The sequence below is a fragment of the Urocampus carinirostris genome, chromosome 12 (genome assembly GCF_059441175.1).
Source record: "Urocampus carinirostris isolate Australia breed hairy pipefish chromosome 12, RoL_Ucar_1.0, whole genome shotgun sequence".
Taxonomy (NCBI): Eukaryota; Metazoa; Chordata; class Actinopteri; order Syngnathiformes; family Syngnathidae; genus Urocampus; species Urocampus carinirostris.
The window spans coordinates 40,851,693-40,874,172 of record NC_142360.1 but is presented as its reverse complement, the minus strand read 5'-3'; the positions used below and the strand labels follow the sequence as shown (position 1 = coordinate 40,874,172).

Genomic DNA, 22,480 nt, shown 5'->3' with positions numbered 1-22,480 from the left:
AAATGACCGACGATGATAAATGGAATCCTCCCATGTGTTATCAAGTCTCTGTATAAATGCTCCTGCACTGTGATGGTCTCAGAGGTCTGTTTAAAGCGCAGAGAGCATCGTGAAGAACGAGGAACACACCAGGCAGGTCCGAGATACTGTTGTGGAGAGGTTTGCAGCTGGATTTGGATCCTAAAATATTTCCCAAGCTTTAAACATCCCAAGGAGCACTGTGCAAGCAAAAATATTGAAATGGAAGGAGTATCAGACCACTGCAAATCGACCAAGATCGGGCTGTCCCCCTAAATTTTCAGCTCAAGGAGAAAACTAATCAGAGGTGCAGCCAAGAGGCCCATGATCACTCTGGATGAACTGCAGAGGTCTACAGCTGAGGTGGGAGAATCGGTCCATAGGACAACAATCGGCCGTATACTGCAGAAATCTGGCCTTTATGGAAGAGTGGCAAGAAGGAAGCCATTTCTTAAAGCTATCCATAAAAAGTCTTGTTTAAAGTTTGCCACCGGTCACCTGGGAGACACACCAAACATGTGGAAGAAGGTGCTCTGGTCAGAGGAGACCAAAATCCAACTTTTTGGCAATAATGCAAGACGTTATGTTTGGCGTAGAGGCAGCACAGCTCATCACCACTGTCAAACATGGTGGTGGCAGCATCATGGTTCGGGCCTGCTCTTCTTCAGCAGGGACAGGGAAGATGGTTAAAATTGATGAGAAGATGGATGGAGCCAAATACAGGACCATTCTGGAAGAAAACCTGATTGAGTCCGCAAAAGACCTGAGGCTGGGACGGAGATTTGTCTTCCAACAAGACAATGATCCAAAACATAAAGCAAAAGCTTCAACGAAATGGTTCACCAAAAAACATATCAAGGTGTTAGAATGGCCAAGTCAAAAGTCCAGACCTCAATCCAATTGAGGATCTGTGGAAAAGAACTGAAAACTGCTGTTCCATCCAACCTCACTGTTTTGCAAGGAGGAATGGGCCAAAATATAAGTTTCTCCATGTGCAAAATCGATAGAGACAGCTGTCATCGCAGCAAAAGGTGGCGCTACAAAGTATGAACTCAATGGGGCTGAATTATTTTGCACACCCATTTTTTTCGTTTTTTATTTGTTAAAAAATGTAAAAATATCCAATAAAGTGTGTTCCACTTCATGATGGTATCCCACTTCTTGTTGATGCTTCACGAGAATTTCCAGTTTTATATCTTTAAGTCTGAAATGTGGCAAAAGGTCACAAAATTCAAGGGGGCCAATAGTTTCGCAAGCCACTGTATCTAGTAAAAGCAATACCCTGTCCCCTTTTTATCACGTTGTCATGTGCGCAAGGGATGGGAGATCTTAAGATCAGCATGTGACCAGGCTGTTGTGATCGTACGGGCTTCTGAACTTTAGTCGGTTTTGATCCGAGAATGTTTTTATCGCTCTCCCGCGTATACCAGATTCAAGATTGTTTTTATTGTCGGTATCATAAAACGCCAATGACATTTCCTTTTCGGTGTACAGTGTTGAGAGAGAGAGGAGAGAGAGAGAGAGAGAGAGAGAGAGAGAGAGAGAGAGAGAGAGAGAGAGAGAGAGAGAGAGAGAGAGAGAGAGAGAGAGAGAGAGAGAGAGAGAGAGAGAGAGAGAGAGAGAGAGAGAGAGAGAGAGAGAGAGAGAGAGAGAGAGAGAGTGTTCAGAAGAGGATAGAATAAAATCAACGATACATGTGCAAAAAGGTTTTTGTTTGGTTCTGACAGTTTTATTGTTGTTTTTGAGTTTCTTGCCATGCTTCTCGCTTCCTGCGTTTGGGTCCACCCTGAAATCAAAACAGTTTTAAATAGAGTCCAAATGCAAACCCACACCCTGAAAAAGATTGTAAAAAATTTGAGCGCGTCTTAGAGAGACACGTACGTGAACGCGCAACAAAAGCAGCCTAACGGGGGCTGCAATGATGATTCCGGCCAGTAGGTGGTGTCAACAAGTAGAACATTTTGAACTTATCTACCTTTTTTAATTTGAGCCTGTGTTTTTTAATGAAGTGCGCTTTGTAGTCAGGAAAATATGGTCATGTCTTTGAATGAATGAATGAATGAAAACTTTATTCGAACATTAAAATAAAAACAGGACAAAAACAATAACTCGACAATATATATTCCCTACCCCTTCATCTTCTCTATTACATACACTAGGGGGTGTCAAAGTCATTTGAACTCGGGGGCCACACGAGAGAACAAACATTCTGTCGGGGGCCGGACTAGTAGATTCAAGAGAAAGGAAAAGAGAGAAAAAAAATAAGAGAAAGAGGGAGGGAGGGAAAAGGAGAGAGGGCGAGACAAAGAAAGAAAATGAGAGAGAGGGAGAGAGCGTGGGAAACAAAAGATAAAAAGTCGTGAGAAAGGCGGAAAAGAAAGGGAGAGGAAGAAAGAAATCCAAAGAGAAATAGAAAGACAGAAGGAGAGAAAAGAGAAAAGAAAGCGCGAAGGGTAGGAAGAGAGTAAGAGAAAAGAGAGAAAAGGAAAAAAGGAAGTTAGAGCAAAAGAACTTAAAAAGACACAGAGAGAGAAAGAGACAAAGAGCAACAAAGGAAGAGAAAAAGAGAGAGACAGAGAGTGGGAGAAAAGGGATGGAAATGAGGGAGAGAGAGAGAGAGAGAAAAAAATAAATACAAGTACAGTGTCCTTGTGAGAGGCAACTTTCTTTAGCAACATCAAGTGGACATATTTCAACCTGCAGCTTGTTTTTCTCTTGCGCTTCTCTGAGTGTTGTCTGGCGGGCCGGATTCAACCCCTTAGCGGACCTGATCTGGCCCGCGGGCCGCCTCTTCGACACCTGTGTTCTAAACGCACTATTCCCAATCTCTCGCATCACTCATCCCATTTTCTTGTCTCGGTTTTTTGTATTTAAATTTGAAGACGTGAATCGTTGGACGTTGTTTGATCTGGTCTTGTAAATTGTTCCAAAGTTGGACTCCGCACACAGACACACACATACTTTTCCTGGTGGTTCTCACCACGGTCACGTCTTTCTTGATTTCCTCCAGAATTACGATTCCTCTTGCGGCATGGTCTCCTACCTCGACCGTCCGGCCGCGGAGGACTCCGTGATCGTGGAGGTCTTGAAGAGACAAGGCGCCATTCCCTTTGTGAAAACCAACGTGTCCCAATCCATGCTGAGGTAATCCTTCCTCAAGACAAAGAACAATCCCCCTTCGTCCGGTTTTTGACTTTTCCCCGCGTCCCCCGAAAGTTACGACTGCAGTAACCCGGTCTACGGTCAGACGAGGAACCCGCGAAACCTCCGGAAAACCAGCGGCGGTTCCTCCGGCGGCGAAGGCGCTCTCATCGGGGCCGGCGGATCCGTCCTGGGCATCGGCACCGATATCGGGGGCAGCGTCCGGATCCCGGCCGCCTTCTGCGGCATCTGCGGGTTCAAACCCACCGCCGGACGATTGAGGTCTTTCGGTTTAGCGACGTTTGGCCAAAGTGTCGGTCCTCCCAGAACCTTCTGCCATGTTGCCAAGTTTCAAGCTAGCTAAGGTAAAAAAAACAACATTTTTCGAAGAATCTACAACATGTAAGGCACCATCGTGAAGAGAAAACTTACTTACATACTTAATTACCTACCTATTTACCCACTTACCTACCTACTTACTTACTTACTTACCCACCTACGCACCTACCTACTTACTTACTTACTTACCTACTTACTTAATTACCTACCTACTTACTTACTTACCCACCTACTTACCCACCTACATACCCACCTACTTACCGACCTACTTACTTACTTACTTACTTACCTACCGACCTACTTACTTACTTACTTACTTACTTACCTACTTACCTACCTACCTACTTACCTACCTACCTACTTACTTACCTACCTACTTACCCACCTACTTACTTACCTACTTACTTAATTACCTACCTACTTACTTACTTACCCACCTACTTGCTTACCTACTTACCCACCTACTTACCCACCTACTTACCTACCTACTTACTTACTGACCTACCTACCTACTTACTTACCTACCTACTTACCCACCTACTTACTTACCTACTTACTTAATTACCTACCTACTTACTTACTTACCCACCTACTTGCTTACCTACTTACCCACCTACTTACCCACCTACTTACCTACCTACTTACTTACTGACCTACCTACCTACTTACTTACCTACCTACTTACCCACCTACTTACTTACCTACTTACTTAATTACCTACCTACTTACTTACTTACCCACCTACTTGCTTACCTACTTACCCACCTACTTACCTACCTACTTACTTACTGACCTACTTACTTACTTACCTACCTACCTACCTACCTTCTTACCTACTTACTTACCTACCTACCTACCTTCTTACCTACTTACTTACTTACTTACCCACCTACTTACTTACCTACTTATTTACCTACTTATTTACCTACTTACTTACTTACCTACTTACCCACCTACATACCCACCTACTTACCTACCTACTTACTTACTTACTCACCTACTTACCCACCTACTTACCGACCTACTTATTTACCTACTTACTTACCTACTTACCTACTTACCTACTTACTTACTTACCTACTTACCTACCTAACTACCTACTTACCTACTTACCTACTTACTTACTTTACGATGAAAAAAAATGAAAACCGATTCAAGAATATTTTCTCTCGGTTCAGCCAACTGACTCCAGACCTGATGATTTTGACCTAAATGACTAACAATGACAGCCTGAGTGTCATGCAGAGGTCTGTGAAGAGAGACACTGGAGAACAGACAGTACGATGAAGACCAAAGAACACACCAGCCGGGTCCGGAATAAAGTTGTGGGAAAGCAGGAATGGGATACAAACATTTCGCAACATTTTGACATCTTCGGGAGCACCGTGCGAGCGATGATATCAAACTAGAAAGAGCATGAAACCACTTCAAAACTACCCAGACCTTGCTGTCCCTTTAAACGTTCGGCCCAAACAAGGAGAAAACTAATCAGAGAAGCAACCAATAGGTCCGTGATCGCATCGGATGACTTACAAGCATACACAGCTGAGGCGGAACAGTTTGAGCATAAGATAACTATTAGTCATACTTTGCACGAATCTGCCCTTCATGGAAAAGTGGCCCAAAAAGCCCTTTATAAAAGAATACCATAAAAAGGCTCTTTTGGCATTTGCAAGAAGCCACATGGGAGACACAAAAACATGTGGAACAAGATGCTGTGGTCAGATGAGACCGTGATTCAACTCTTCGGGCTGAATTTGGCATAATAGTAACACCCTGAAAACACCATCTGCACTGTCAAACATGGTGGTGGCAGCATCAAGCTCTGGGGTTGCTTGTCTTCATCAGGGAACAGGAAGATAGAGTTGATGGGAGGATGGACGGAGCTACGTTTGGTTTCTTTTCACGATGGTGTCTCACATGTTGTCGATTCCTAAGAAATAATTTTGAGTTTTTTCAATCCATAAATTCGAAACCTGAAATATGCCAGTATGTTCTAGGTGGGGGCAATACTTTTGCAAGGCACCGTCGCAGTTAAACTTGCTCAAAATGTCTCGTTTTGTGCTTTAGCAAACGAGGGTTGGCAGGCGTCTCTCCTGGGCAACGATCAGGTGAGTAACGGTGTGGTGTCCTCCGTCCATACGTGTGGATCGTGTTAGGGTTTCCTGGACCTATTGAATGTCCTTTGGTCGTCTTCCGGATTTTCGGACGTAACGGCGCACCAACATACCCGATGGATCGTTATTTGCTCAAATTTGGATCAAGAGTTGCACATCTTTTCTCGAACAAAATTTATATTCCCTGACCAAAACGACCCCACTCATGAAAGGGTGTAGGTACGGGTAGGCCCTGCATCCAAGGGTTTGATAGCCCTAACCCTTGTTAGGAATTTAATATCAAAATGTAGCGTTTACCAAATTGTTCAAATGAGTTATCTGACTCCATGAACCAAACACAACCTACATTCGTCTAACAATGCGCGCTCATTTCTCGATGGGGGCAGATTTAATTTCTTAAATCATTTAACTAAGTGAACTCCCTCGAATTAGCCGAATTAGTGTCGCTCGAGTCTCTGTCCAGCCTCCTCTCTCGATCTTCTGCCTTTCTTTCTCTCACGACGTTTTTTCCGCAAGCTGGTGTGCCGGCTCCTCTCATGGGCGTGCCAGGAAAGCCCCCACGTAGGGTACACCCCCTCGCCTCGATGTCTGAAAAACTCATAACAGCAGAGCGCTTATCAAGACAATGCCTGACGTCCTTCGTCAGAGTCCTGTTATCAAATTCCCCAGCCATAACCTGAAGCCCACTCAGTGAAAATCTTCATTGCACTTGATAAATGTAACTTGTATTTAATCGTATAAAATCCTTTATAGTAAAATGTATAAAATCCTTCACCGTGAACTCTTTCTTTTTATTAAATCTCTTAGGTCAGGAAAACAGATCTGCTCTAAAGAGTGCGGATATCAAAGAACAGAAACGTCATTGGCCGATAGTGACAAGTCAAGTCCCATTTATTTGTGACGCCCTTATTACAAAATGCAGCTTTTTCTTTAGGCACAGTACAAAAGAAGGACTGCACAGGTTGCAATGTCAATATCCCTGGTGGGAACGCAACATGGGGGCAAGGAAAAACTCAAAACCTCAGCACGAGTAAAATAATGTTTAGGGATTCTTCTAGCTTTAATTTTGAAAATCTTTACAATTGAAATGTATTTATTCTTTAATGCAATTGGCAGACAAATTTGCCTCTAGGTGTTGCTTGTGCGCCACCATAAATCTTTTTTTCTCTGAAGGATGCTAGAATTTCCTACACTGATGAAAAAAGTAACTTACTTTGAGTTCTTTGAGTTCTGATATGAATGACTAAACCCAAGAAAATGGATTCAATGAATAAGGCCGATTGAAACATCACACGCAATTTATTAACACAGAGAATTAACGATAGGAAAAAAAGGCGAGGGGAAAGTGCCGGAGATTATGGCAGTTTTCGACCGCTGAAAGTTACTAGCACAAAAAGAAAGATTCCCGTTATAATGCTGGTCGATTTGGGGACAGAAAAAAAAACATCTCATTTCCAAGAACCAGCAAACATGGTGTTAAATCTGAAACCATCCTCTTGGCGCGGCCGTTGTGAGAGACCAACCGGCCGGGCAGAAGAAAAGAGGACGAGCTATCGATCAGCTCCTTTTTTATACGGACCAGTGACGCTTGACCTAATCATGCCTCTTTGGGTATATCTGAGACTACCAGGATCGGATGACGGTGTTTGAAGTTGCTAAAAGAAGAGATAAATTTGCGTAATGTTCTGTACTTGTCCCTCTAATTGACATAGTTACGTAGGGCTTCCATTTCAGCCGTCTGGTCGACGATGAAGTCAATAGTACATCGTGGTCAAAACGATAATAGTCAAAATAACGACCTGGCATCCTATGCGATCTCTTTTGCACTACATTCACATACACACACACACGCCAGAAAGTACATTTCTCGTTCTCCCCCATCTTAATGTGTGAACTGTATTTTTCAATGTTTAGCATTCAAAGCGGAGACATCATTTTGCTGTAATCAGTCATTTGAATGCAATTGTTAGGCTTTGGGGGGTGATGGACCCATGTGGGGGAGGCGGGAACTGGGAACGAGAGGTGCTCAAAACAATGATTTTGAACAAAACTTGGACCAAAGTAACAACTGAACAAAGGGGCACGGAACAAATGACATGTCTACAAAAAAACCTGACAAAGTTCAAATAAGAAAGGAAGATCAAAACTGGAAATGGAAACGGCAACGGGCAAAGTAACAAAGTAACAAACAAACTTGGCACTGCGGCGGAATGAAATGATAATGATTTGCGGATCAAAATGTCCTTTTTAACAGGTTCGGGATAACTGGGCACAGGTGTGTGATAATGGGACATACCTGTGTCCAGTTCAAACCCAGGTTGGGGCCCTCTGGTGGTCGGATGTATGTCAGAACCTAACTGCAAGCAGCGAATTGCATATTTTTCTGGTGTAAACAGTGTCGTCATCTGCCGGCCCCATGGCCAAGGACGTGGACAGCCTGGCTTTGTGTATGCAGGCGCTGCTCTGCGATCACATGTTCAAACTGGACCCCACTCTCCCGCCCATCCCTTTTAATACGGAGGTGAGTCCTAGCCTCATTGTCGCTTGCTCAATTTTAAGAACCAAACTCTGTTGTGTCTTTGTACAAGCCGCACTCGATTTTAGAAACAGGAGAATTTGAAGGGACTCATACATTTGGTTAACTTGTGAGTCTCACTAGTACCTTGCTCTTTATTTTTTGGCATCTGAAACGTGGCAAGACGAGCACATTGATGGAACCATAGATTTAGAGAAGAGAAAAAAACAAAGTGAAAGAGAGAAGAATAAGCATGAAAAGAGGAGAGGGAAAGACGGAGTGAGGAAGGCAGAGAGAAAGTGAGAAAAAAGAAGGGAAGCGAAATAGAAAATGGGAGAGAGAAAAAGAGGGTACAAAAAGAAAGAAGGAAGAAAGAAAGAAAGAAGGAGAAAAGAAAAAAGGAAGAGAGAAAGAAAGGGTGAAAAGGAAAGAGAATAGAGATAAAAATGAAAGAGTGATAAAAAGAGAAAATGAAGAAATAAAGAAGAAAAGAAAAAAGGAAGAGAGAAGGAGTGAAAAGGAGGAGAGAGAATAGAGAGAAAAATGAAAGAGTGATAAAAAAGAGGAGAAAAAGAAAGAAAAGAAGGAAGAGAGAAAGAAAGAGTGAAAAGGAGAGAGAATAGAGAGAAAAATGAAAGAGTGATAAAAAGAGGAGAAAAGAAAGATAGAAGACGCGAAGAAAAAAGGAAGAGAGAAAGAGAGGGTGAAAAGTAGAAGGAGAGATAAAAATAAAAGAGTGATAAGATAGAGGAAAAAAAGGAAAGAGAGCAAGAAGGATGGAGAAACAGATGAAGAGAAAGAAAGTGAAAAGGAGAAGGAGAAAGAATAGAGAGAAACATGAAAGAATGATAGAAAGAGGAGAAAAGAAAGATAGAAGACGCGAAGAAAAAAGGAAGAGAGAAAGAGAGGGTGAAAAGTAGAAGGAGAAAGAATAGAGAGAAACATGAAAGAGTGATAAAAAGAGGAGAAAAGAAAGATAGAAGACGCGAAGAAAAAAGGAAGAGAGAAAGAGAGGGTGAAAAGTAGAAGGAGAGATAAAAATAAAAGAGTGATAAGATAGAGGAAAAAAAGGAAAGAGAGCAAGAAGGATGGAGAAACAGATGAAGAGAAAGAAAGTGAAAAGGAGAAGGAGAAAGAATAGAGAGAAACATGAAAGAATGATTGAAAGAGGAGAAAAGGACGAAAGAAAGAAGAAGAAAAGAAAAAGGAAGAGCGAAAGAGAGAGTGAAAAGAAGGAGAGAGAATAGAGAGAAAAATGAAAGTGTGATAAAAAAGAGGAGAAAAGAAAGAAAGATAGAAGACGCGAAGAAAAAAGGAAGAGAGAAAGAGAGGGTGAAAAGGAGAAGGAGAGATAAAAATAAAAGAGTGATAAGATAGAGGGAAAAAAAGGAAAGAGAGCAAGAAGGATGTAAAACAGATAAAGAGAAAGAAAGTGAAAAGGAGAAGGAGAAAGAATAGAGAGAAACATGAAAGAATGGTAGAAAGAGGAGAAAAGGAAGAAAGAAAGAAGGAAAGAAAAAGGAAGAGAGAAAGAAAGAGAGTGAAAAGAAGGAGAGAGAATAGAGAGAAAAAGGAAATGGTGATAAAAAGAGGAGAAAATGAAGAAAGAAAGAAGAAGAAAAGTAAAAGGAAGAGGGTTTAGAAAAAGAGTGAAAAGGAGAAGGAGAGAGAATAGAGAGAAAAAGGAAATGGTGATAAAAAAAGAGGAGAAAAAGGAAAGAGATGGAGAAACAGATCGAGAGAGAGTGAAATATTACTACAGTGGCTTCAGGAACGGTGCTTGGCTGGCATGACTTATCAAGCGGTAACATTTCAAAGCGCGGCTCATTTTCCTCCGGCGCTTCTCTCAGTGCGGTCCGAAGGGCGGGATTCAAACCCGCGACGGGCCGTCTGACACTCGCTCTTGAATCCTTTCAGACGTACGAGAGCAGGAAGCCTCTCCGGATCGGCTACCTGGAAAGCGACGGCATCAACCTGCCGACGCCGAGCGTGATCCGAAGCCTGAGGGGAGTCAGGACTTTGTTGGAGGAGGCGGGACACACTGTGAGTCAAACCCAAGACTAAATAGATTCCGCTTCACCCATTACCGTTATTTTCACGATCCGTGAATCCTTTTACTTCACTTTATTCGATTCTGGTGCCGGCGTGATGGGGGGGCCCTATCGTGGAGCTAAGGCTAAGTGGCTAGCGCCGTTACAACGGTACCAAATAAAACCGACCAACTGGCTGTGAAAAACATCAAAGCGTACAGGGAGTGCAGTTTGTTGTGTTTTAGGAAACTTGGCTAGCATCCGGGATACTAACGTGGAGCTACCCAGCTTCGGCGCTGTTAGGGCAGACAGACAAAAAAGCCTGCGGGAAGCGGAGAGGAGGCTTTTGCAGGAGGTGATGTAACCCTGGGCACAAAGATTTCCATCTGCCGCAGGGACGTCCAACTTTTGGACTAGCGTGTGACCTCATCCACTCCGCTGTTGCTAAACGACAACACAGTACCCCGAGGCCATCCTGTTGATTTGTTAATAATCAACACAAGGATCCTGCTGGAAGTGTGAATTTCCCTACGGGGATGAATAAAGTATCCATCTATCTAAACATCTACCTATTTAGACATCTATCTATCTAGACATCTATCTATCTAGACATATATCTATCTAGACATCTATCTATCTATCCACACATCTATCTATCTATCTAGACATCTATCTAACTATCTAGACATATATTTATCTATCTATCGATCTAGACAACTATCTAGCTAGACATCTATCTACACATCTATCCATCTATGTATCTAGACATCTAGACATCTATCTAGATATCTATCTATCTCTCTAGACATCTATCTATCTAGACATCTATCTATCTACACATCTATCCATATATGTATCTAGACATATATCTATCTAGACATCTATCTATCAAGACATCTATCTAACTAGACTATCTGTTTATCTATCTCTATCTATCCAGACATCCATCTATCTAGACATCTATCTATCTAGATATCTAGACATCTATCTATCCCTCTATCTATCTAGACATCTATCTATCTCTATCTATCTATCTAGACAACTATCTATCTATACATCTATCTACACATCTATCTGTCTAGACATCTATCTATCTAGACATCTATCTAGACATCTAGACATCTATCTAGACATCTATCTAGACATCTATCATCTAGACATATATCTGTCAATCTATATCTAATAGGATAGGAAAAGAGTGCAATTCAACAGAATATTCTGTAATAAAAAAAACAAGTGTTTGTCAAATTCACTAGACAATAAACAAGAAAAAAATAGAAATATACACACCTGTAAACATGTAAGCTACATAGATATTATAATATATATATATATATATATATATATATATATATATATATATTATTTTTTGACTTATACAATAAAAAGAAAGAACAATACATTTCATTTTATGTGCTGCATTTTTGTCTATCCACAAAAGAAATATATCATAAATGTAAACCCACTTTTCTCGGTGAAATCTTTAAATATGAAAAACGTTCCCATATGTAAAATATACTTAAGAATTCGTCCCTCATTATTAATAATTTTCCTTTCAACTTATTTTCTGATTTTTTTTTTTAGCTGTACTTCTACAGCACATTCTGTTCCCTTGATGAATCAAACACTAGATATTTGAAACATTCGTGCCCATTTTGTTTGAAAAGGATCAAAACGGTCTTGGCCCCCTCTGCCAGAGCAAAGTGGTACTACAACTCCAAGCGTCACCATGAAATTTGCACGGATTTATCGTACTCTGTGGTTCAAAACTCACGTTCGTATCGATGCGTTGGTGCAGCCCCAGCCCTTTGAATATGTTGTCCTCATCCTGTAGGTGGTGCCGTACAGTCCTCCGAGGTTGACGGACGCCGTCATGCTCGCCACCAAAGGGATCTTTGCAGACGCGGGGGCCACGCTGCTTCGAAAATTGTGAGTCTGTTTGTTCCATGGGCATCACCTGCCCAGTTTTTTTGGGGGGGGGGGGCTAAATTCAAGCACCCCTCAAAAATTATTGTTTTTTTTTTTTTAATAACTCTAAGATAGATTTAACTATCATGAAATATGCTACATAGAAACAGAAATATTCCACTGCTTTGAAATGGTTCAGTCCATTTCATTCCTAGCACTGCATCCTAGTATTTCTGCAGTATTTGTCTAGTACAATTTTTGTAATATATCTGTAGTATTACTGTAGCTGTATTTTTGGCGTATAAGTTTGCAGTACAATACTGCTGTAGTATCACTGTAGTTTTTTTTTTTGTATTTTTGTAGTACTTTTGTAGTCATCATTTTGTAGTATTGCTGTGCTTTTATGTTTGTAGTATTTCCATAGCAGAATCTTTCTAGTATTTCTGTAGTATTTTTAAAATATTAGTCTACTTTTATTCTGTAGTAAATTTGTGTACTCTATCTAGAATTATTTTAGTTGTATTTTTGTAGTATTTCTTTATTTCTTTTAGAATATTACTTTACCTTTGTTTTGGAGTATTTCTTTAGTAGTATTTATGTAGTATTTCCATAGGATCAGTTTTGAAGTATTTCTGTAGTCATAATTGGTAGTATTACTGTAGTTTTTTTATAATATTTTCATAGAATATTTTTAGTGTATATATACACACACATATATATATATATATATATATATATATATATATATATATAAAATGTATTTTTTGTAGTATTAGTTTTATATTACTTTTATTTACTTTCATTTTGTAGTTTTTCTACAGTAGTATTTTTCTATTATTCCCATAGTAGTTTCTGTAGTATTACTGTAGTTGTATTTGAATAGTACTTCTGCAGGTGAATTTTGAAATAGTTCCATACTAGAATCTTCATAGTATTATTGTATATAATGTATATAAATATATTTCACCTCCCTTTGTGTCTTCCTGAAACTTTTTTCATGATCAAACATGTTGGGAAAAGCCCCAGGGAGCCACTAGGGAGCGCCAAATAGCAGGTTTAGCAGGTGGAGAGGTCCGAGTGTGTTGGCCATCTAAAGCATCTTCCTCTGTTTAGCTAACAGGAATGTAGAAGGCATGAGGCACCATGAAAAATGGCAATAAGTCAACCGCCATACAGCAAAGGAATTCCTGTCCCGGCAAAAATTCCCGTTCCCCTCACTGTAAGCTTTTCCGTTTCCTACTTTTTAGAAAAGGTTCCCCGCTCGATCCATCGCTACGGCAGCAAGTCTTTGCTCTTTGTGTCCCCAACTGGCTGAAGAAGGCCCTCGTCTTCCTGATGAGACCTCTGGTGAGTCCGTTGGCCCACCGAGGCCCCTTTCTTTCTTTGCGGCTTTTTCTTGAGGCACAGTACAAAAAACAAACTCACAAAACGGCTGTACAAACATGTGATCGAAGGGAGTAGGCCAGGGGTGTCCAACTCATTTTAGCTGAGGGCCAACGGAAAAAAACAATCTCACAGGGGCAAGACTAGAAGATGAAATAGAAAGAGGGAGAGAAAAAGAGAGAGAGAGAACCACGGAGAGATGGAGAAAGCACAATAGAGAGACCATGATACACAGAGAAGGATAAAAAAGGTAGAGAGAGAGAGAGAGACAGAGAGAGGGAAAGAGAGATAGTTAGAGAGAGATAAAGACAGGGAGAGCGAGAGCGATAGCTAGGAAGAGATAAAGACAGGGAAAGGGAGAGAAATAACTGGGGAGAGATTAAGACAGAGAGAGGGAGGGATAAAGAAAGGGAGAGAGCAAGAGCAAGGGAGGAAGAGTGAGAGAGAGAGAAAGAAAGAAAGAAACAGAGTGAAATGGTGAAAGAGAGAGAGAGAGAGATAAAGAGAGATAAAGACAGAGAGAGGGAAAGAGATAACTAGGAAGGGATAAAGACAGGGAGAGGGAGAGAAATAACTGGGGAGAGATAAAGACAGAGAGAGGAAGGGATAAAGAAAGGGAGAGAGCAAGAGCAAGGGAGGAAGAGTGAGAGAGAGAGAAAAAAGAAAGAAACAGAGAGAGAGAGACACGGAAAGATGGAGGAAAGCACAATAGAGAGACCACAATACACAGACAAGGATAAAAAAGGTGAAGAGAAAAAGAGAAAGGAGGCGGGAAAAAGGAAGAGAAAAAAATTTAGGAAGAAAAAGTGAGAGAGAGAGATGAAGAGATAGACAGAAAAGAGGGGAAAGAACGAGAGAACTTAAAGTGAGAGAGAGAGAGAGAGAAAGAAAGTGAGCATGGAAGAAACTGAGAAAGATAGAATGAGATAGAAAGAGAGAGACAGTGAGAAAGAGAGTAAAAAAGATTCACAAAGAGTGAGAAAGAGAGGGAAAGAAAGTGAGAAAGACTGACAGAGAGAAAGAGAAAAATAGTTATATCAAGAAAAGGATAAAAAGAAAGACATAAGGAGAGAGTAAAAAAGAGATGAAAGCACAAGATCAAATGAGAGATAGAAAAAAGAAGGCTTGAATAAGAGAAAGAGAGGAGATAAAGAGAAACAAAGAGGGAAAAAGGACAGAAAAAGAAGAAAGAAAGAGAGAGAAATACGGCTTCAATTGCCTGGTTTTGTCAACATCATGTCTAATCATCACTCTGAAACTTTTTCTATTTGAACCTTAACTTTTTTTATTACATATAAACTTCAATGTCTTTTTTAGATCCCCCCCATCCTTAAATGATATTCTCCTCCAACATTGAAAATAAGGAGTTTTCTCTTTTCCCATCCAACTTTCATTTGTCTGCAGTCTCCACGCGGTTCCTGGCTCCTCGAAGGCATTACCGGAGTCGGGTGAGAATTTCCAAGATTTTTGGGGCTAAAAAGGACAAACCGCAGCCATTCTCCTTTCTCTGCCGATCTTCCAGATCCATTACAGAGCTCTGGGATCAGCACACTGCCGTGCAGGTACGACTCTATTACCTTCCGTCTCCGAATAAAACACAAAGTAAGAGAGACGAGCGACGCCGCTATTTTCTCATGAGGAGATGCTTCGCGGTCAAAGCTTCTCTTCTCTGGTGAATGGTTGAGCGGTTCACGAGGTGATAAGAGTCTTTGAAGCGAGAAAAGCATTTTACTCCACTTTTGGAACCCTTTGAAATGAAGACAATTCATAGTCCAATTCTTGTTTTAACATTGTAGTGAAAGAATAATAGCATTACTCTGGAAGTAACTATCTATATACTCTCATAGAAGCCTACCCCCTGAAACTTGACAATAGCCACATCATAAAAGAATCGAAGAAAACGAGTACACCAACCTGCGGAAGCGGTTCACCCTTTACATCTTTCTCGGCTCGTGCAATCCCCAGAGCTTGTGAATCGACGCTTGGTTGAGGGACTCCGTATCTATTTTGGCTTCAAACTACTCCAAGATCTCCTTCTCCATTTCTGGGTACTGAAATTGAGCCGATAGCTGAAAAGTCACTGATGTGAGGGAACGGATAAAACCAAAAAAGAAAAATAAAGAAAACCCAAAATGCACGACGAGGGACGTCCTGAAAGATTATTCAAATCGAGAGCATGTCTAGGGACATCCTGAAAGGTAAGTAATACCCCAAAAGCATTTCGAGGGACATCCTGAAAGGTAAATAAAACCAAAAAAGCTAGACCAGGGACGTCCTGAAAGGTAAATAAAACCAAAAAGCTCGACCAGGGAAGTTCTGAAAAGTAAAAAACTAAACAAAAAGAATGACTAAGGACGTCCTGAAAGGTAGATAAAACAAAAAAGCTAGACCAGGGACGTCCTGAAAGGTAAATAAAACCAAAAGAATGACTAGGGGTGTCCTGAAAGGTAAATAAAACCAAAAAGCTCGACCAGGGACGTCCTGGAAGGTAAATAAAACAAAAAGAAGCATGTCGAGGGACATCCTAAAAGGTAAATAAAACCAAAAAGCACTACTAGGGACGTTCTGAAAGGTAAATAAAACCAAAAAGCTCGACCAGGGACGTCCTGAAAGGTAAATAAAACCAAAAACAATGACTAGGGGCGTCCCGAAAGGTAAATAAAACCCCCAAAACGAAGCGGGGAAACAACTCATGGTAAAAGCCGTTCCTTCTGTTCTGGTTCAGGACTACACGAACGAGACCCTGGCCGAATGGCGCCGGCGCGACATGGACGTGCTGCTGTACCCCATGTTCGGACCCGCCTTCAACTTCTCCTACTGCGGCAGGCTGAGCTGTACGCCGGCGTCCCGAACGGTAGGTTTTCGGCCCGGTTCCGTCTCATCCCAGATGTCTTCTGCGTCCAGTTCCTCTGGCTTACACGGCCATCTACAACCTGCTCAACTTCCCCGCCGGCGTGGTCCCCGTCTCCGTGGTGACCGCCCAGGACGAAGAGGAACTCGGTCGGTACCGAGGTCTTCACCGGGACCTGTGGGACAGACTTCTGAAACGGGTAACGCTTCCTTAAAGGCGCCTCACCGTACGAATTCTTCCCGTCCGATCCCGACTCCTTCCTGTACGCGTTTACGTTATCGGATAGGAGCTTATTTATAGCTCCTGAGAAAATCTCACTCATTAGTCACCCAAAAAAATCATTTTCATCAAAATGAAATTGCACCTCAATGACTCGAATCAAGTCCTGTTTCTTTGTTTGGCCCTTAATCACTAGAAGCCTCAAAGGGCTGCACAGACCACAGACTATATAGACAGCATCCCCTGATCTAGAACATGCATGAGGGCAAGGAAAACTTAAAAACTTGTCAAGTCCTGTTTATTTGTTTGGTCCTTAATCACAAAGAGTCTCAAAGGGCTGCACAGACCACAGACTATTGCAAACTACAGACTATGTAGACACCATTCCCTGATCTAAAATCGACATGAAGGCAAGGAAAATCTCAAAACAGGTCAAGTTAAGTCATCTATGTTTGTGACACCCTTAATCACAAGGAACCTCAAAGGGCTGCACAGACCAGAGATTATTGCAAACTACAGACTATGTAGACACCATCCCCTGATCTAAAACCGACAGGAGGGCAAAAACTCAAAAACATGTCAAGTCATGTCTACTTGTGACACCCTTAATCACAAGGAGTCTGAAAGGGCTGTACAGACCACAGACTATGTAGACAGCACCCCCTGATCTAAAACTCAAAACCCAAGGTCATCCCCCTTCCAGGTTGAGCAGGCCGCAATGGACGCCGCAATAAGAAATAATACACAGATATGGAATCCCATTATTAAAAACTAAAAGCTCAGGAGGTAGAGCGCTCGTCTTGGGATCAAGAGGTGGCAGGTTCGAATCCCGGCTCCTCCGTGTTATATGTGGAAGTGTTCTTGGCCAAGACACTGAATCCCTAATGCGCTATATAAATGCGGTCCATATGCCATTTTTACATTTGTTTGTATGCTATCTGGCTAAAATTTGAACTTTTTCAAATTTGGCCTCCTTTTTAGCTAACTGTCTAGCTTTGATTCTAGCTCTCCTTTAGCTGTTTACCTTTTTAGCTAACTATCAAGCCGCTTTTTAGAAAACTATGTAAGCTAGATTTTTACATTGTTTGCATGCTATCAAGCTCACATTTGACCTTTTCTCTTTTGATAGTTATCAAGCTACCTTTTTAGCTATTTAGCAAGATGTCTAGCTAGCTTTTTACATTTCTTGCTAATCTTTTTAGCTACTTATCAAGCTAGATTTTAGCCTCGTCTTGCCTAAGTAGCTAGCAAGCTTTTTTCTTTTACTTTCTTTCTGATGATTCCATGACTTTTTACTCATTAACTACCTAGCTAGGTTCCTTTTAGTCTTATTTCAGCTTTCTAGCTAACTATCAAACCACCTTTTTAGCTGTTTAGAAAATGTATGTAAGCTAGATTTTTTTGGCTAACATTTTAGCTTTTTTGTTTTGATAGTTATCAGGCTATTTTTTAGCTATTTAGCAAGCTGTCTAGCTAGCTTTTTACATTTCTTGCATGCTATCAAGATAACATTTAATCTTTTTAGCTAGTTATCAAGCTAAATTTTAGCCTCGTTTCTACCTAAGTAGCTAGGTAGCTTTCTTTTTTAACTTTCTTTCTGACGATTCGATGACTTTTTATTCGTTTAGCTATCTAGCTAGCTCCCTTTTAGTTATTTTTTCCCGTTTAGCTTTCTAGCTAGCGATCAAGCCACCTTTTTAGCTGTTTAGAAAACTATGTAAGCTAGATTTTTTACATGCTATCAAGCTCACATTTTATCTTTTTTGTTTTGCTAGTTATTTAGCTATTTTTTAGCTATTTAGCAAGCTGTCTAGCTAGCTTTTTACATTTCTTGCACGCTATCAAGCTAACGTTTAATCTTTTTAGCTAGTTATCAAGCTAAATTTTAGATAGTTTCTACCTAAGTAGCGAGTTAGCTTTTTTTAACTGTCTTTTTACTCGTTTAGCTATCTAGCTAGCTCCTTTTTAGTTATTATTTTTCCCGTTTAGCGTTTCTAGCTAAATATCAAGCCACCTTTTTAGCTGTTTAGAAAACTATGTAAGCTGGATTTTTTTTGCATGCTATCAAGCTCACATTTTTGTTTTGCTAGTTATCACGCTACGTTTTTAGCTATTTAGCAAGCTGTCTAGCTAGCTTTTTACATTTCTGGCACGCTATCAAGCTAACATTTAATCTTTTTAGCTCGTTATAAAGCTAAATTTTAGCTTAACTGTCTTTTTACTCGTTTAGCTATCTAGCTAGCCCCCTTTTAGTTTTTTTTTTCCCCCGTTTAGCTTTCTAGCTAACTATCAAGCTGCCTTTTTAAGGCATTTAGATAGCCATTTTCGAAAGTTCGGTCGGAGATCGAGGAAGGAAACCAAACAAGATGCAATCCTTTTCTCAGCCAGCAGGCGGAGACGGCTAAGGTGTTTTTTGTGCGCAGGCGATATCGGGGGGCCAGGGTCTCCCCATGGCCGTCCAGTGCGTGGCCCCCCCCTGGCAGGACGAGTTGTGTCTTCGCTTCATGAAGGAAGTGGAGGAGCTGGTCGGACGGAACCCCATCCAGTGAGGCCTCAAGTAGAGCTCCCTCTAGTGGACACTTAAAGGGACAGTGTGGAAATTGGACTACTGAATCTCACTCCACTGCAGGGGTCCCCGACCCCATTGAGTCTGGGGCCGCTGAAGCTACGATTCAGCCAAATTGGCTTTTCCACAAAAACATGCCGCCCTTTTCTTAAAGGGACAGTGTTTTATATTGGTCCACTAGATGTCGCTGTCGTGTGGAGTGCAACCGAGGAAGACTACAAACTACAGATACCGAAAGGAAGCAAAAAGTAGCCTTTTTCTTCTGGATTTTCCAAATAGCGAAGAAGAAATAAGAGGGAGGACGAAAAGGAAAATGGGAAAATGAAAGTGAAAATGGAAAGATGGAGAAAAAGAAAGAAAAAGGAAATTCCTATTTTTTCCATTTTTCTCTTTCTTGTTTTATCCTACTTATCTTTCATTTTTTCTTCTCTTTTTTCATTTTCTCACCTTTTTTCTTGAGTTGCACTTTGTTTTAATTCTCCTTTTTATTTTTGTTTCCTTTTTTTCCCTCAAGATTTACTTTTTGTCCTATTTTTTTTCATTTTTCTCTTCTCTTGTTTCATCCCTTTTTTCCTTTTTTTTTATTTCACTTTTTTCTTCCTTCTATTTTGATTCTTCTTTTCCTTTTTTCTTCTATTTTACTCTTTGATGTGTGTTTTCTTGTCTTTTTCATTTTTTTCCTCTCTTTTCTTTCTTTTTTCTTTTCTTTTTTTCTTGAGTTTTACTTTGTTTTAATTTTTCTTTTTTTTCCCCAATATTTACTTTTAGTATTTTCTTCTCTTGTTTCATTCCTTTTTTCCTCTTTTTTCTTTCCCTTTTTTAATTTCAGTTTTTTTCCTTCCTTCTTTTTTAATTTCCTTTTTTTCACGAGTTTTACTTTTTGTCTTCCTTCTTTTTTTAATGTTCTCTTCCTTTCTTCTTAAATTTTACTCTGTTGTGTGTTTTTTGTCTTTTTTCTTTTTTTCTGCTCTATTTTTCTTCTTTTCAGTTTTATTTCTTTTATCTTTGCATTCTCGTTTTCTTCTTTCTCTCCTTTTCAAAAGTAATATTTTGGTCCTTTCCGAATACGGCGACATCTAGTGGGAGAAACCCTACTTACTGTCCTTTTTTAACTTTCATATAGTTTGAGACTCACCCTCTCATTTAAATAACACCTTCACGTGACAAAAAACACAGCCGAATAAAGAAATGACCAAATGCATCAATAGATGAATAAATTGCATTGAAGTCATGACTGGATACCGTATTTTCCCAACTATAAGCCGCGCCCAATTTGGGACAGAAATGTGAGAACCCCGGAACACGGTGGACGAAATGGGTATTGCATACAGTCATTCTAGATTCTAGTTTACCAAACAAATTCAGACAGTAGAAGGATGTCCGACGATCCATCGAGTTTGCTGAAATGCCAATATTAACCACCAGGGGTACGAGTGAACTCCGTTGAGCTATTTTAGCATATCTCGTTACCGCCCGACTTTACGCCTAGTGCGTTCTTCACCGACGAATTTTAGAGAACGAAGAAAACGACAACATCAGCGCCAATGAAATTTTGACTGTTTCACATTGTAAAGTAGGCTTAAACGTATTTGCTCAAGGTGTGTACTTCTAATCAGTTTGATGTTCCTTTTGGCGTCTCTTAGTCTTCCTGTCTTTGTTTAAAGGTGTTGGTACTTTACCAGGGGGTGGTCTTTTGTCTTTGTCTCAACATACCAGTACTTTTCCATGTCTTGTGATTTCAATAAAACACAGAGGCAGACAGGGAGTGGACCCAGAGGGAGTGTGACCAGCGAGCCAAGAGTGAGTTAATTTTCCACCCCTCCCCCCACTCCCTCCAGCTGTAGTTGTTTAAAAACTAAACAAGTCTTTGCCTGAATTTTCTTCTACAGTTAGCCAATTTTCATAGCTCTCCCACACGTCAGTGGCCTACCTTTTAGACCCCACACACATATCAGAACGGAACGCAGTATGCAAATCCCTGTTTCCGGCACCCTCAGTCAATATAGCGCCATCACCAGATAAGCTTGAATGCGTTTGCGTAGTTCATCTCTGCCACCGTCTAGTGGTAAAGTGTCAGCGCTCTCTCCGTCCATACCCGGGTTCGATGACTGTTGCGTCAATTGGCTGGAGCGGGCCCTCTTTTGCAGCCCGGGAGTTTAGAACTTAGAGGCTTAGCACGTACAGTGGCTTGCAAAACTATTCGGCCCCCTTTGTGAGCTTTTGCCACATTTCAGACTTCAAGATATAAAACTGGAATTTCTTGTGAAGCATCAACAATAAGTGGAACACACTTTATTGGATATTTTCAACTTTTTTAACAAATAAAAAATGAAAAAGTGGGTGTGCAAAATGATTCAGCCCCATCGAGTTAATACTTTGTAGAGCCACCTTTTGCTGCGATGACAGCTGTCTCTATCCACATGGAGAAACTGATATTTTGGCCCATTCCTCCTCGCAAAACAGCTCGAGCTCATTGAGGTTGGATGGAACAGCGGTTTTCAGTTCTTTCCACAGATTCTCAATTGGATTGAGGTCTGGACATGGCCTTTCGAAAACCTTGATATTTTTCCATTGTAGCTTTTGCTTTATGTTTCAGATCATTTGTCTTGTTGGAAGACAAATTTCCATCCCAGCCTCAGCTCTTTTGAGGACTCTGTCAGGTTTTCTTCCAGAAGGGTCCTGTATTTGGCTCCATCCATCTTCCCATCAATTTGAACCATCTTCCCTGTCCCTGCTGAAGAAGAGCAGGCCCAAACCATGATGCCGCCACCACTATGTTTGACGGTCGGGATGGTGCGTTGAAGGTGATGAGCTGTGCTGCTTCTACGCCTAACATAACGTCTTGCATTGTTGCCAAAAAGTTGGATTTTGGTCTCCTCTGACCAGAGCACCTTCTTCCACATGTTTGGTGTGTCTCCCAGGTGACCGGTGGCAAACTTTAAACAAGACTTTTTATGGATAGCTTTAAGAAATGGCTTCCTTCTTGCCACTCTTCCATAAAGGCCAGATTTCTGCAGAATACGGCTGATTGTTGTCCTATGGACCGATTCTCCCACCTCATCTGTAGACCTCTGCAGTTCATCCAGAGTGATCATGGGCCTCTTGGCTGCACCTCTGATTAGTTTTCTCCTTGTATGAGCTGAAAGTTTTAGGGGGACGGCCCGATCTTGGTCGATTTGCAGGGGTCTGATACTACTTCCATTTCAATATTATTGCCCCTTGTGATGATTAAAGCTTGGGAAATCTTTTTGTATCCAGATCCAGCTTCAAACCTCTCCACAACAGTATCTCGGACCTGCCTGGTGTGTTCCTCGTTCTTCACGATGCTCTCTGCGCTTTAAACAGACCTCTGAGACCATCACAGTGCAGATGCATTTATACAGAGACTTGATG

The 22,480-nt window shown here is 41.0% G+C and overlaps 1 protein-coding gene across 1 annotated transcript in view; it reads left to right on the top strand.

The window, feature by feature from the left end:
• Positions 1 to 20,318, top strand: part of faah (fatty acid amide hydrolase) — a 29,666-nt gene extending 9,348 nt beyond the window's left edge. The window contains exons 4-15 of the mRNA XM_088350309.1: positions 3,029 to 3,162; positions 3,235 to 3,441; positions 5,569 to 5,609; positions 8,012 to 8,136; positions 10,048 to 10,173; positions 11,995 to 12,089; positions 13,316 to 13,415; positions 14,856 to 14,899; positions 14,974 to 15,013; positions 16,177 to 16,285; positions 16,356 to 16,501; positions 18,945 to 20,318. Coding sequence (XP_088206435.1) covers positions 3,029 to 3,162; positions 3,235 to 3,441; positions 5,569 to 5,609; positions 8,012 to 8,136; positions 10,048 to 10,173; positions 11,995 to 12,089; positions 13,316 to 13,415; positions 14,856 to 14,899; positions 14,974 to 15,013; positions 16,177 to 16,285; positions 16,356 to 16,501; positions 18,945 to 19,070 — 1,293 coding nt within the window. The 3' untranslated portion in view covers positions 19,071 to 20,318. The remainder of the gene's footprint in view (positions 1 to 3,028; positions 3,163 to 3,234; positions 3,442 to 5,568; positions 5,610 to 8,011; positions 8,137 to 10,047; positions 10,174 to 11,994; positions 12,090 to 13,315; positions 13,416 to 14,855; positions 14,900 to 14,973; positions 15,014 to 16,176; positions 16,286 to 16,355; positions 16,502 to 18,944) is intronic.
• The last annotated feature ends 2,162 nt before the right edge of the window (positions 20,319 to 22,480 follow it).